The sequence below is a fragment of the Lipotes vexillifer genome, unplaced genomic scaffold (assembly GCF_000442215.2).
Source record: "Lipotes vexillifer unplaced genomic scaffold, Lipotes_vexillifer_v1.1 scaffold21, whole genome shotgun sequence".
In the NCBI taxonomy this organism is placed as follows: Eukaryota; Metazoa; Chordata; class Mammalia; order Artiodactyla; family Lipotidae; genus Lipotes; species Lipotes vexillifer.
Window position 1 is genome coordinate 3,025,570 of NW_006774065.1, and position 15,736 is coordinate 3,041,305.

Sequence of the window (15,736 nt, forward strand, 5' to 3'; positions counted from 1 at the left end):
CACACACACACACACACACACACACACACACACACACACACACACACACACACACACACACACACACACACACACACACACACGTCTGAACCTGCTTTTATGCCTTCAAAGCACTCATCAGATGCTTGCTGGAATGGTGGCACCATGCTGGGAGCTGTGTGCTCCCAGCCCCAAGACATGCAAGAGACAGTTCCATACAATGGGGTACTTTGTAGTCACTAAAAATTAAGGAGGCAGAATTCCATGTTGACGTGGAAAAATACCCATGATAATTGTTAACAGAATATAAACTAGGTTATAAACAAAGCTGTGTAGAGGGATCCCATGTTTGTAGACTATACATAATGCAGTATATGTGTGTATATATATATATTTATGAATAAAAATGTTTGAAAGGACATACATAGATCGATTAACACCCTAAGTGTGGAATTATATGTAATTTTCCTTCTTGGCTTATGTTTGTATTTGCCTGTAAGCAGGGTTTTATTTAAAAATTAAATTGTACTTTTTGAATAGGTAATATGCACTTGGCATCAAATTTAAGGGGAACAAACAGATACTTGGTGAAAAGTAAAACTCTCTCCCTGTCCCCCAACCACCCAATTTCTGCTTCTCAGAGGTAACCCCTCGTTGTATATAAATCCGGAGCTATTCTTAAATGAGAAAAAGAACATAAATTTCCATTTTGAGGAAAACAGAGTTAGTGCCCCCAACACCCCTCAGTTCCTGAAGGGTACAATTGGTCCAGTTCTGATCCAGGGAAGGAAAAGGCAGTGGCTGGAGATCCAGGGTGTGGGTGTGGGTCAGACATTGCTCTCTTAAGGCCAGGGGCTGGGCGGTAGGATGGAGTTGATGGGGGGTGGATGGCTCCTTCTGGATTTCTGGGACCGTCCCCCGTCCCTGGCAGACCAGGGACTTCCCCCAGTCTCACCTCCGTTCCACACAAGACACACCCTTCACAAAACAGACTCCATTGGTGAAAGCCACACCAAGCCTCCTCCCCCGAATCCGAGCAAGAGACACTCACTCTGAAAAATGGAGAACGCTAAAAACTGATCACGAAACTTCTGATAAATCAGTCCGTTAGGCCTGCAGAGAAGTGGAGGAAAAGCAAAGATGAGCCCCCGCTCTGAAATCATCTGTTCATCCCCACCCCATCTCTGTTCCAACCAGAAGAGAAAAGAAGATTTAAAACCCAATTCTACCTTCTTTATCGCCATGTCCCTGGGGCTGGACCAGGTAATTTCCATCACTGCTTTAATCCATTCTACAACCAGGGGAGTGCAGGTAGGCATCTTGAAGCCTAAATTAACACCGATTCCCCCTAACCCTCCATCAGTCACAGCCTCGTCCCTGTGCTTGTTCTGTCCAGACTTGCTTGCTGTCACCCCGGCCAGGAGGCAGACAGGACGTTCCTCGGAGAAGTCCCCAGCTGACTTGGGGTGTCCCTGCAGCCCCATCGTAAGCTCACGCTTTACTTCATGGCCCACATGTCAGGCCATAACGCCCCTGCATCTGGACCCCTCAGCCATCACCAGTGCTCAATTCACTAGCTCCCTGGGGAGAGTGAGCAGAGGCCCTGGGGCACAGCGGGGGACACTCACCAGGTCAGCATCACTCCAGACAGGAACGTGGACACGTAGTGGTGAGACACCCACCAGCCTTTGATTCTTAAAAGAAGAGAAGGAAAAGGAGCTCAGGCCGGGAGAGAAACTCAAGTGTCTCCCTGCTTCCCAGCCTGTGTCTGCGGGGCGGGGGTGGGGTGGGGGGGTGGGGGGGTGCCCTGTGACCCAGAGACAGCTCCTTGGAGGAAGAAACGTACCCAAGCCAGGACTTCTCCTCTTTTTCTGTCCAACGAGATGCACAATCACACAGAGACCCAGAGAGGCACTCGGGCCTCCAGCAGGTTCCCACTACCCTCAGAACACATCCCTAACCTCCTCATGACCCCAAGCCCCGCCTCCCCGTCCCCCCTCCCCCCACCCTAAGAGGCTCCAAGCATCCTTTTCTTTGAATCTGCCAGACCCATTGCTACCTCGCAGCCTATTATGGGCTGAATTGTGCCCCCCCTCAAATTCCTATGTTGAAGTCCTAACCCCAGTACCTTAAAATGTGAGTATATTTGGAGACAGGGCCTTTAAAGAGGTAATTAAGGTTAAATGAGGTCATAAGGGTGGGGCCCTAATCCAACAGGGCTGGTGTCCTTAGAAGCAGAGGAAGAGACACCAGGGGTGTGCCTGCTCACAGAGCAAAGGCCATGTGAAGACGCAGTGGCCGTCTGCAAGCCAAGGAGCGGCCTCAGGAGAAACCAACCCTGCTGGCACCTTGATCTTGACTTCTAGCCTCCAGAGTCGTGAGAAAATAAATTTTTGTTGTTCCAAGTCCCTTAGTCTGTGGTATCTTTTCATGGCAGCCCGAGCAGACTAACAAAGTCTTCAAACTTGTTGTCCTCTCTGCTCCAAGACCTTGGCCTGCCTGGCTCCTGGTCCAAGTTCAAATTTTGGACCAACTGTCACCTCCTCCAAGAGGCCTTCCCTGACCACCTTAGCTAAAACAGCTAGACAGGGGCAGGACAGGAATAAAGATGCAGATGTAGAGAATGGACTTGAGGACACGGGGAGGGGGAAAGTTAAGCTGGGACGAAGTGAGAGAGTAGCATTGACATATATACACTACCAAATGTAAAATCGATAGGTAGTGGGAAGCAGCTGCATAGCACAGGGAGATCAGCTTGGTGCTTTGTGACCACCTAGAGGGGTGGGATAGGGAGGGTGGGAGGGAGACGCAAGAGGGAGGGGATATGGGGATATATGTATATGTATGGCTGATTCACTCTGTTATAAAGCAGAAACTAACACACCATTGTAAAGAAATTATACTCCAATAAAGATGTTAAAAATAAATAAATAAAACCGCTAGACAGCCCCGCTCTGGAACACATTACCCTGCTTCATTTTCTTCACGGTGCTTGCGCTATATCTGAAATTATTTTCTTCTCACTTGTTTCCTGAACCCTGTTCCCTGCTCAAAAGAGCAGGGATTTTGTCTGTTCATCTGTGACACCTGGCTCAGAGCAGGTGCTCAATAAGCGTGTTGAATAAACACAGAACACTCGCACACGTTTATGCAGAGCTGTAGCTACCTACATTACCCCACACAGATGCAGAGAGACAACAGACTGTACACACTGCATCTCGCACCATCCCCGACGCAGCTTCTCTCTGGGAGCCCCATGCCCTAGGCTCATCTGCTCCTCCGTCTACAGCAGGCCCTCGCCCCAGTCAGTCCAGAAGCTGCGGGAACTCTGCTGTCAGAGCCCAGCGCTCCCGCAGCTCAGGGCTCTCACTCCACAGCAGGACAGCGAGCCTGGCTGTCACCCACTCCGCAGTGTCACAGGCAGCCCTTATCCTTCGAAGTCCCCGAGTGTGTTTCAGGCCTCTGCTGGGCTCCCCGGCCCTTCTCCAGGAGCTCAGTTATCGGAACATGATGTGGCAGCAATCTGCTCTGTCAAATGCACCCTGGGATGCCAGGAATTGGGACCCCCGAGGCATCCACGTGGGAGTAGCACTCAACCTTTGTCTTTCCAGAACTCTCTTGGGAGAGTGCAGCCAAGTGGGGAGATGGGGTCCAGGGCGCTCCTGCTCACCAAACAGTGGCACCTGAGGGTCTGCTGGTTTGGGGGACGAGCTGCTGGATTAGACTTTTCTTTGAAACTAAAATCATCCTGCAACTTGCTTTCTTGTCTCGACTCCCAGGCAGCTATCTGTGGACCTGTCACTGACTTCTTAAATGCGACACGACATTTCAGGATGTGGCTCTGCCATTCCTGAAATGTTGCTATCATGCTTCATGCTGCCACGACATACTGTGGAAGCCCCCCGTGAGATGACGCTGTTTCTCCACGGCAGCTACCAGGAAGTAAGCAGGATGGCTGGGTCGGTGGGCACGTGCGTGGTTACTTCTCAAATTACCCTCCAAAACGGCTATCCCCATTTACACTCCCATCCTCAGTAGAGCCTGTTGAGTTCCCCAAACCCTCACCAATGCTGGATACCCAGTTTTAAAATTTCTCCCAGTCTTATTATGTGACAATTGGTGTGTCACGGAGATTTTAATCTGCATTGTCCTAATAAGTGGATCTGACTGCTCTTAAAACCTTCCAGCTGAACACAGACATCATAAAAGCAGGAACAGCATCTTACCCCTGTCTTCTCTTTGCAGCCCTTCAATAGTTCTGGCCATTAAAATAAAAAGAAAGAAATGAAAGGGACCTCCCTGGTGGTCCAGTGGTTAAGGCTCTGTGCTTCCAATGCAGGGGGCGTGGGTTTGATCCCTAGTCAAGGAACTTAGATCCCACATGCTGCAGGGTGTGGCCAAAAAAAAAAAAAAAAAAAAAAGAAGTTCTGGCCATAAATTGGGTGTTAAGGCAATGGCCTGTGGATGCTTGAGGGGTTGTGCTGAGGAGCAAGGTTTTAGGTGGCTCTTTATTCCCAGCACTAACAGCATCAGGTAAACAGTAGGCACTCAAGAAATGTTGAAATGAAAAAAGTGATGTCCAGGAGGTGCAGCTGGTCTAGATGCCACCAGCACAGAGGTGACAGGAGATTGATGCAGGTGCCACGTGAGTTCACGGGACAGGATGAGACATCCGTCCACTTCTTTGTTCCCAGTCTCCCCTTCCCCGTGTCCCTGTCTTGCCCGTCAAGAGTCTACAAGGACCCCTGGCTCTAATTTTCTGACTGAAAACACAGTTGGCCCCAACCTTAGACTTTCAGCTTGAAGAGGTACCAAGAAGTCTCTGCAAGCCCTGGAGGCCTGGCAAGCCCCACTGTCCTTTGTCCTACCCCGCAAAGGTCCCTTGAGAAATGCCCTCTCTCTGTACAGAAACGGCTAGAGCCAGACACAGGCTCTGGGCAACAAGCTTGGCTGAGCAGCAGCTTTTAATTTCACAGCTCACTGTGCCCAAAGCCCAGCGCTGACAGATGCTACCAATAAACACAGCTCAGCGGCATTGGGAGAGGCTAAAAATGGCCTCTTCCCCAGCGTGCATTCACCAGCCCCATCGTCCATCTGCACACCCCAGAGTTCTGGGCTGGTTTCGTTCACATGTGTGTGTTTACATAACAGTTTTACTGTGATGTCATTCAGACACTGTACAATTCACCCATTTAAAGTATACAACTCAGTGGTTTTCAGTATATTCAGAGAGTTGTGCAAACATGACCACAATCAGTTTTAGGACGTTTTGTATCACCCCAGAAAGCAAGCTGCACCCGTTAGCAGTCACCCTCTGGGCCCGTTCTGCCACAGAAATGAAGCCTGCAGGAGCTTGTGGGCTTTTTAAATGAGCAGACAGTAGATGCCCCAGGAAGGGTGGCACACTGCGTGGCCAGAATGTAGGGACAGCATGTCCTGGTATCTGGGGATTGTGCCTGGAGAGCTCCCTTCAGGACACTTCAGCCATGTTTGTATGTGTGCATAAGACCTGGGCACCAGTCACTATTCAACCCCTGGCTGGCTTTGAGCTTTGGGTCAATCTGGGCGGCTGGGGGAATGGCTTCTACACGGAGGCGCCCTCTTGCCCCTGCCATCCCTACACCTCTGTATCCTAGGAAAGGCCCTTATAAAAACCCATCAGATCTAGGCATTGGTGGGTTGGCTTGCCAGAAAAGCCAACATGATTCCTGATTCATTATTCATTCTGGCCCGGAACTAGGGCAGAGGACATCTGTTTTGCCTGCCTGTCAATCACTCCCTATTCTGGTTCTCCCCCTTATCATTCCTTCGGGGAATCACCTCACCCCCACACTCAGTCTGGGTGGCTCAGTGGAGCTAAGATAACTGGGCACATCGCCTAGAGCCAGCCAATCAGGGCTCCGCATCCCTCCAGCCACAGTGATTGGGGCAGGGATGAGCATGTGACCTGCACCTAGCCAATTGGAAGTCTGTCTCAAGACTGCCCCTAGAGGCCAGTAGAGGAAAGATGCTCTTTCCTCTCGGACTGCTGATCTGGTAGGATGCTGGCCTGGGCTGCTGGGAGCCAGTGAAGGAGGTAACAGAATAAGGAGAAGGAGGGGGACTGTTACATTGTTTGAGCCCTTCTGACCTCCTTGAACTATTCATATGCTCCCATAAATACCCCTCATGTTTACTCCTATCAGGTGGTTTTCTGTCATTTGCAAAACTTGCAAGGGAGGTTGACTTGCTTATTACACTAATTGAGCTAATGAGCTACATCTCACATGGGAAGCATCAGACACAAACCAAGGGTGGCTCCAGCCCATGATGGGGGGCATCCTCCCCACCTCTCCGGGCCTTCTTCCCCCAATACACCCCTAATTCAAGTCTCGGATGCAACTGGGAACAGGACGAAAAAGGCCCCGTCAGGCCAAAACTTGGGCAGCAGGCCTCCAGGAAACCCACATGGCTCAGTTCCAGCTGTCTTTCGAACACAGGTATGGCCCCAATGACCTTCCCCCCTCATTGCAGAGCTTGGGTTCAATTCATTTCTACATAGACCCTGGGGTGTTTACTGGGTACCGACTGTGAGCTCCAGAGCTAGCCCTGAGACGCTTCAGAAATGAGAAAGGTAGTATTCATACCAATCTGGACCCACTCCCTCTTCCTCGCTGCGCTTTCTTGAAAGGGTTTCTTAGCTATTCCCTAATAAGTGCCAAGTGTGAGGGGAAACCTCACAGGCATCTCCCTTGCCCGCCCCCAGGAGAGAAATCAGCTCTGAGAAGGAGCTGGGGGAGGATGGAGGCTAAATACCCAACAGATGTTGAGGATGAGTCACAAGTTTTAATCACCCAGATTCCATCCACCTGCCATGCCTCCCTCCCCCACAAATTGGCCACAACTCCCACACTCATTCCAGAAAACGAGACACCTTTACGGGCCCACCCCACTCATTCCACACTCCCCACCACCAACACATCTGTTGTCCCATCAGAGCACAAGCCCTAGGGAGGCCCCAGAAAAGGCCCCATTAAAGTGTCAGGAAAGTGAGGGGGCTTTGGAACCCCACTTTCCCCCTTCAGCCCTCCTCCGTTTTCTGGGTGTGCCCCACACTTGCAGGCACCTCCACTCAGTCCTGCTCCCTCCTCTCGGGGACCACCCCCCCCAACCACATCCACAGAAAAAAGTGACCAGGATAACTCTTACTAAAGTGTTAGTGACTGTTAGAGATGTAGCATGTCCCTGAACACTCTTAATATGAGTCCAGCAGAAGGAGGAAACTCCAAGGCCGACAGCAAGCCCAGGGATGCACAAAGAGAATTAGTAACAAGAAAGCCTGGCCCATTGTCCTGCGCCCATTTCCCCACTATGTACTACTCTGAGTCCGCTCCGACCCCACCCAAAAGCTGGAAGACACTATTCACTAAAATTAAGGAAAACTACAAACGTTATTTATTTGGTAAGATTTTCTACTTCAGTGTTTCCCCAAGCATGGGGCATGTACCACCAAGTTTTAGATGGTACCTGAGTGTAACACTAGATGATACTGAATCACGTGGTGAGAAGTCATGTTTTCTGTTCTTTCCATTCTCCTGATTAAGTCAAGGAGAGAGTCTCAGTTAAATGCTAGGACACCTTTAATGCCTCTCGAGATCTGCTAATCTCCCTTTTTACACACATACACACGCTTAAGAGAAATAGCAGGCCTCAGGTTCAGAGCCTTCAGGAAGCAAGATTATTGACTTCAATAAATTAGACAATGAAAATGAAAATCTATTTTTACACTATTTCCTCTTTCCTGCAATTGATGCTGGTTTTCCACGTATGGTGGTGAAATAGTTTCCTTTTAAAATAAATTAATGTTTATTTAAGTAGAAAAAAAAAGGAAGGATGGATTTAAAAATGTGAGAAAATTATCATCCAGGTGATATTGGACTTGGTAAAAATGGTGTGCATGGGACAAGAATGAATGCAGTTTGAGAAACACTGATCTTTTCTAAAGGGCTACATGCTACAGGGCTGCATACCTAAGAACTGCTGTTCCCCTGGTCCTTACCTCTTGGCTCTACGTTCAGGGTAAGGCCCGGCAGGGCAGGGATATGCCATAAGAGACCACTGGGCAGAGAAGTAAGATGGTGGCAAATTATTTGGGGGTTTGGCAAATACCCCAATCTTAAACACACAGCTCCTGGCCGTTCCTTACCAGCCCCCAGGAAGGAGGAAGTGGGGAGGGGTGGGAGGTTGTTACTTTTTGTTTCAGGAAAAACAGGGACAAGACTGGTGTGCAGAGGTGCAAATGGACACCCCCAAAGGCATCGGACCTGTGGAAAATGGGTCCTGCAAGTGGCAAGTCGTGGATCTTAACTCAGTCCCGAGACTCTCATTGCCCTGTGAGAGGACCATCCACTTTTCTCACCAGAATCCATTCAACCTTCTGGTGACAGTACCCTGATTTTCCTCTGCGAAACCATTCCTCTCCTGACACTCAGCTTCTAGGCTTTCATTGACAGCCCTGGGGGTGGGCACAAGGCTCAAAACCAGCCAATCACAGCGGCGCATTCTCTGGCCACAGCAATTGGTTCAGAGATGGGCACATGATCAGTGAGTGCCAGTAGGACCCAGTGAGACTCTTGGAAGAGAGGAATGTGCCCTATTTTGCTGGGAATGCTAGAAATAAAGATGTGAGCCTGGAGCTGCTGGGGGCTCCTACCTGGAATCTGAGAATAAAAACAGCACAGTAGAAGGCATATGGGTGAGAGACAGAGAGTCTGGGTCCTGATGACATTGTCTGAACACCTGGATTAAGCCTTACCTGAAGTCAGTGCCAATGGACCCATTCCTTGATATAAGAATATAAATTTGCTACTGTGTTAGGAAGTACATTTGAGTTAGGGTTTCTTGTAAGCAAGAGACTGAGCACAGCAAATGAGGTGCAGTAGCCGATACCGTTTTCCTCCTCCCTGGGTCTGAACGGTCATGAATACCCTACCCCCACAAGGAGGAAGGGAACGCAAGGCGAGGGTGACAGCCCTCACCTCCATGACAGATTTCCCTTGGGCTCCCCCATACTCGCCACAAAGCCGGGCCCCCAATTACCTCGAGCCGTTGCTGATGAGAATACTCTCCCGAATCGTCAGGGTGCAGTAATACCATACCAGCAGGAAGTTAAAGACTTCGTCTGTCACCCTGGCATAGAGAAACAGTGCCCGGGAGGGGGGGCAGGCATGAGAATCAGGGACGGCTATCCCCGCCACCACAGCTGGACAGCAAACCAGGATGAGAACCGCCCACAGAGGCATGCCTCCAGAAACCCCCAGTGACCCCAGAAAGGCGGCGGCGTGTCTTCTCTCCACCTAGAATGCCCATCCCCCCGCTCACCTTTCTACATGAATCCTACCCGCCCTTAAGGCTCTAGCTGAGGTTTCCCCTCCTTGCTTGACCGCTCAGCCCACAACCACCTGTTTCCCTTCTAAATTTGACATCTGTCTGATATGAAATTTCTGGTGGGATGACAAGAGAAGACTTTAAGCAGGAAACCTAATTTGCAATTTTAAACTATATGCAGTGTTAACTCCATTGTAAACTCCTTCCATCCCCTTAAACCGTCTGGAAACTTTGCTGCACATACAAAAAGATGAACTTAAGAACTCCCTGGGCTTCCCTCGTGGCACAGTGGTTAAGAATCCTTCTGCCAGTGCAGGGGACACGGGTTCGAGCCCTGGTCCGGGAAGATCCTACATGCCGCGGAGCAACTAAGCCTGTGCACAACTACTGAACCCGCGTACTGCAACTACTGAAGCCCGTGTGCCTAGAGCCCGTGCTCCACAACGAGAAGCCACTGACCGCAATGAGAAGCCTGCGCACCGCAACGAAGAGTAGCCCCCGCTCGCCGCAACTAGAGAAAGCCCGCGTGCAGCAATTAAGACCCAACACAGCCAAAAATAAAATTAATTAATTAATTTTAAAAAAACCCTGCCTCCTCTACGGTGGGCAGAACAGGCCTTAAAGGCAGGCAGAACATGGCAGCTAGAGTCGGGCTGTGCCCTGGTCAGAGGGGAGAGCCTTAGACACGCTGTGCATGACCTTGACTGGCCTCAACTTTGCCATCTGTACAATGGGAATGTTGACCCCCTCCATGAGCATTCCTGGGTGAAGGATCCTGGGACAGAGCCAGCAACAGACAGCCCCTCAGAGGGCTCCCCCGCCACTGGCTCTCTCTGATGGGCCCTCATCTTATCTTTGACCCCAACAGGAAGCAGCTCTGTACCTCCTGGTGTCACACAGATCCATTTGTTGTGGGAACAGAAATGACTGCAGGGGGAGGGAGAACACCCCGGATCTCCTCCATTCTATCCCTGAACTGGGAGATCCTTTTCCCCAACTACAAAGGCCCTGGGAGGGAAATGGGAGGATACAACTTTAACAATAATAAAAGACGTTGGGAGACGTCTGGGAGAGTTTGGGAGAATGAAGATGAGAGACTCCTAATTACTTAAATGTGTAAAGTCCCCAAAGAAGAGATGACATTTGAGTAGGGCCTTGAAGGTTAAATATACGGAAATGTGCTTTCATTAGTATTGATAATAACTAAATTTGACCTGTTGAAATGGATACTTGTACCTATTATGCTCATTTATATTGTTCCACTTTTTATTTATTATTTACTTATTTATTTTTTATCTTTTGGCCACGCCGTGCGAGGCATGTGGGATCTTAATTCCCTGACCAGGGATCGAACCTGCGTGCCCTGCATTGGAAGTGTGGAGTCCTAACCACTGGGCCGCCAGGGAAGTCCCATGTTCCGCTTTTTATTTTGTAGACAATTATAGCATAAATGCTACATATTGCATAAATGTGTATATTAAAATATCTGTTTAAATCTTAGACCAAATAATCAATTTGATATACTAAATGCTATCTTTAAAAAAGACATTGGAAGGTGTCTTTTAAGCTATGTGACCCTGTTTCACGGTCACAGATGACAGACTCTCAGTCCTGCTCAACCACTGCCTGCAGAGGCAGTCTCGGGAGGGTCAGGAACAGACTCTGGAGACATGGGGCCTGAGTTCCAATCCAGACTCTGCCTCTTCCCAGCTGTGGGACCAAGGACAAGTCAGTGATTCTCCCGTGCCGTCACTTCCCCATCTGTAAAGTGGGGAGAGTCACAGCACCTCCAGGGTAAGCTGCTGTGATCATCAGCTGAATTTAGAACAGTGCCTGCAGGCTAGGAAGAGCTATGGATGTCCCCTGTCATAATAATTTGGGAAGCACCACAGAGCGTCCAGAGTCCAAGAAATGAGTCTCATATGCCTAACTCTGAGGAAATCAAAGGCCTACTTGACTTGCACAGGAAACGGGGGAGCGAAGACGGCCTCCCACTGCAGAGGGTCACTTAGATATCTCCAGACAGGAAGCAGCCCCAGAAGCGAGCAGTGGTTACCAGCATATTTTCCACTGGTCCCTTCCTATATCAAAAAAGAGAGGAGTGAAAATAGTTTTATGGCCCTGGCACGTTAGGGACATGCTTGAGGTGCTGGTCTCAGTCTGCCCTGCCAAAGTGTTTGAGTTTCCTGTTGCTGCTGTAACAAATGAGCACATACTTAGTGGCTTAAAGGCACACGTTTATTCTATTACAGTCCTGGAGGTCAGAGTCTGAAATAGGTCATCAGATCAGAGCTGTGTTCCTTCTGGAGGTTCTAGGAGAGAATCCATTTCCTTGCCTTTTCCAGCTTCCAGAAGCCGCCCGCATTCCCTGTCTCATGTCCTCACATCACTCTGACCTCTGTTTCTGTCATCACATCTCCGACTCTGACCCTCCTACCTCCCACTTATTAGGACCCTTGTGATTACACTGGGTCGCCTGGATAATCCAGGATAATCTCCCCATCTCAAGATTCTTAACTGAATCATCTGCAAAGATCTTCTGCCATGTAAGGTCAAGTGTTTGCAGGTTCTGAGGACTGGAACATGCAATGGTCTTTGGGGACCATTATTCAGCCTGACACACTAGGCGAGCACTAACTACTGGGAACTTGCAATGTCGCAGGCATTTTATGTGGACGATCTCTCTGGACCCTTGAACAACCCCACAGGGCTGGCTGGCTCTCATGGCAGGTGCATGTACCCCACCCATTCCCATCTGCATGGCTTCCAACAGCCAGAACGTGCAACTCCTGGTGCGCCCAGGGGCTTTCTCAGGCCACCAGAGCTCACCCTGCTGGTGCCAGAGGTAGATCAGGAGGGCAGGGGGATTAACATTCTCTGGGAGTCAATCCTTCCTAGACTGACAGCAGTCGGAGGATAAATACCACCTGCTCCCTCACCCCTCGGGCGGGATAACTGAGACACATCCTTCGCTGTCCCACAGTTCTCCAGCAGCACTGAACTCCAGGTGCCCACAGGATAACCCTTCCTTGTCTCACTTCCATTCCCCTACCAGTGTTTCCTAGGATCACCTCCCAAATAAACTATGGGCACTCAAATGCTTGTCTTGGGGGCGGTGCTTTCTTCTGGGGGAACCCAAACTAAGACAGTACTTCTTCCCATTTTACAGATGAGGAAACTGAGGTTCAGAGATGGGCTGCCCATCTAGGCCCCCTCGCTTGCCCGATTTTTAACCCACAGAAGGTGTAGTGGGCTAAACAGTGTCCCCCCCCCAAATTCATATCCACCCAGAACCTCAGAATATGACCTTATTTGGAAATAGGATCTTTGTAAATGTAATTTAGTTAAGATGAGGTCATACTGGGTTACTTTTTTTTTTTTTTTTTTTGGCCATGCCGCACGGCTTGCAGGATTTTAGTTCCCCGACCAGAGATTGAACCCGGGCCCTCAGCAGTGAAAGCGTGTTGTCTTAACCACTGGACCGCCAGGAAATTCCCGAGGTCATATCGGGTTAGGGTGAGCCCTAAATCCAATGACCGTATCCTCATTAGAAGACCATGAGAGAGACACAGGGAAGATAGCCACGTGACAACGGAGGCAGAGGCTGGAGTGAAACAGTCTTAAACCAAGGGAACGCCAAGGACTGCCGGTCACCATCAGAAGCTGGGAGAGGCAAAGGAGGATCCTCCCCTAGAGCCTTCATGGAGAGCATGGCCCTGCCAACGTGATTTCAACCTTGATTTCAGCCTTCTGGCCTCCAGAACTGTGAGAAAATATATTTCTGTTGTTCTAAGCCACGCAGCTTGTGGTGCCTTGTTACGACAGCCCCAGGAAATAAATACAGAAAGGGACGGGAGACATGGAAATGCCAGGCCCTCAGTGAGCCTTAGATCTTGACAACACACCACAGGTTTGTCCTTTGAGGGCCCTAGAGGCCCCAGGGCAAGGAAATCTGGTTGCACATCAAGAACTTCTACCCCTTCCAGGGGGGCATGTGAGCAGGCATTACTGGCGTGAGCAGCCTTTGCCCTCCAGGGAAATGGGCCAGGCCTGAGGCAGCAGGCCGGCATGGGCCCAGGGCCCGAAAGAGCCTTTGTTTGGACACTCAGGTGGGCAGACCAGCAACGGGACTCCCAGCCAAGCGCCTGTCAGGAAATAAACCCTTGACACGTGGGCCAAATGCCCAAGCCACACTTGGGGAGAAAAGCCAGGGCCAGAGAGAGGAACGAAACCCCCGGGGCAGCGCAGCCTCAGCTCACTGGCCTTGTCCTACACTAACAGAGCAGCCGGCATTCTCAACCACAACGCTGGGTGCCAGGCGCTGGGCAGAGCCACGCACAGTGTTAACACACTGAATTGTCATGACAACCCAGGGAGGCAGGGCCTGGTGTCACCCTCGTTTTACAGATGGGGAGACTGAGGCATCCAGAGGAAGCTGCCCATGGCAACAGCCGGTAAGTTTCAAAGCCAGGATTCAAACACAGGCAGTCTGTGGTCAATCTATTTCTTTCTTTTCTTCCTTTCTTATTTCCTTCCTTCCTTCCTTCCTCTTTCTTTCTTCCCACCCTACCCCCCACTGTTTTTCTCTTTGTAATTGAGATATAATTCACATACCATAAAATTCACCCTTTTAAAGTATACAACTCAGTGGTTTTCAGTATATTAACAGAGTTGTGGACCCATCACCACTATCTAATTCCAGAACATTCTCACCACTCCAAAATAAAAACCTGTGTCGCCCTTAGCAGTCACTCCCCGTTTCCCTTTCACTAATCTGTTTTCTGTCGCTATGGTATTTGCCTATTCTGGACATTTCATATGAATGGGTTCATATAGTAAGTGACCTTTTGCACCTGGCTTCTTTCACTCAGCATCATGTTTTCAAGATTCATCCATGTTATAGCATGTGTCAGTACGTCATTCCTTTTTGTGGCCAAATAGTATTACATTGTATGGGTGGACCACTTGGGCTCTTTCTTAACTACTACGTTAAAAGGTCGCTTCAGCAGCCGTTTAGTAGATACTTGTTGGACAGATGTAGGGCAGAAAGCACTGCTATTTCCCATAAGAAATGGTCCTTCCTGGGCTTCCCTGGTGGCACAGTGGTTAAGGATCCGCCTGCCAATGCAGGGGACACGGGTTCGAGCCCTGGTCCTGGAAGATCCCACATGCCACGGTGCAACTAAGCCCGTGCGCCACAACTACTGAGCCTGTGCTCTAGAGCCCGCAAGCCACAACTACTGAAGCCTATGCGCCTAGAGCCCATGTGCCGCAACAAGAGAAGCCACTGCAATGAGAAGCCCGCGCACCGCAACAAAGAGTAGCCCCCGCTCGCCGCAACTAAAGAAAGCCCCAGCGCAGCAACGAAGACCCAACGCAGCCAAAAATAAATAAATTTAATTTTTTAAAAAATGAAAGAAAAAAAAAGAAATGGTCCTTCTTTACCCTACACCTTATCACACCAAATGCTGTAGATGCAAGAGAGACCTTGGATCCCTCTCCGATGGCCCTCCTCACCCCCGTATGCCCACACACACATACCACCACACCCCATCACCTGTAGTGAAGGACAAATCGACATGCCACAGCACCCAGGAGCAGGATGATGGTCAGGTAGAGCTTGAACTTCTCATACTCATCCTTGTAGGCAAATCTGCAGAGACAGACACCCCCGGGAAAGGTCACATAACTATAGCCCACCTGGGGGAAGGACCCTGACCCCATCAGGTCCTTGACCTGCTGATCACACTAAGGGAGAGACTTTGAATTAACGGTGATGATTAATTTGGGAAAGAGGGCCAGTGTGCAAAGCTTCCGTGTCCCTGGACTCCTGGTTTAAGGTTCCAAGCCTGTGATGGGCAGGAGGCAGAGACAGGGTCTCCTCCCACAACCAGCTACTTCAGAGGAAAAGCCACACCTCCATTTCCCCTGGTAACTGATGGATTTGAGGTGGACAGGACTGGACTGCCTACCTCCCAGGAGGAACGTGTGTGACAAGGCATGGAATGCAGCAGGGGCCATTTCTCATGGGAAAGTGGCAGTCCTGTCCACCCTGGGTATTGACTCTGTGAAAGGAAGGAAGGAAACCTCCCCCAGGTGGTCTACCCACTGAGGAAGAGACCTCAGAGTCTCGTCCAAAAGACCAAAGCCAGACTCCCAACTGTGAACGTTTTTTTATTTATGCAAAAATACTAGCTTGGTCCCATTTCTCCTGAGTTGCAAGAGCAAGATGCCTGGATTCTGTAAAGCCAAGTGGAGGGTTGTCTGGGATACTTACTTGGCCTGGTTGCTGAGAAGGGTCACATTCACATTGCCGAGAACCAGATTTAAGTAGAGCCTGGAAGGAAAGACCTGTGAGCGCCACCATGTTAACAGCCCCAGGAGTGGTCCC

The 15,736-nt window shown here is 49.9% G+C and overlaps 1 protein-coding gene across 1 annotated transcript in view; it reads right to left on the reverse strand.

The window, feature by feature from the left end:
• The window catches only part of TMEM120B (transmembrane protein 120B), a 45,898-nt gene that overhangs the window by 2,526 nt on the left and 27,636 nt on the right, over nucleotides 1–15,736 (reverse strand). The window contains exons 4-8 of the mRNA XM_007448705.1: nucleotides 15,623–15,682; nucleotides 14,903–14,998; nucleotides 9,058–9,147; nucleotides 1,608–1,673; nucleotides 1,031–1,092 (exon numbers count right to left, since the gene is read on the reverse strand). Coding sequence (XP_007448767.1) covers nucleotides 1,031–1,092; nucleotides 1,608–1,673; nucleotides 9,058–9,147; nucleotides 14,903–14,998; nucleotides 15,623–15,682 — 374 coding nt within the window. The remainder of the gene's footprint in view (nucleotides 1–1,030; nucleotides 1,093–1,607; nucleotides 1,674–9,057; nucleotides 9,148–14,902; nucleotides 14,999–15,622; nucleotides 15,683–15,736) is intronic.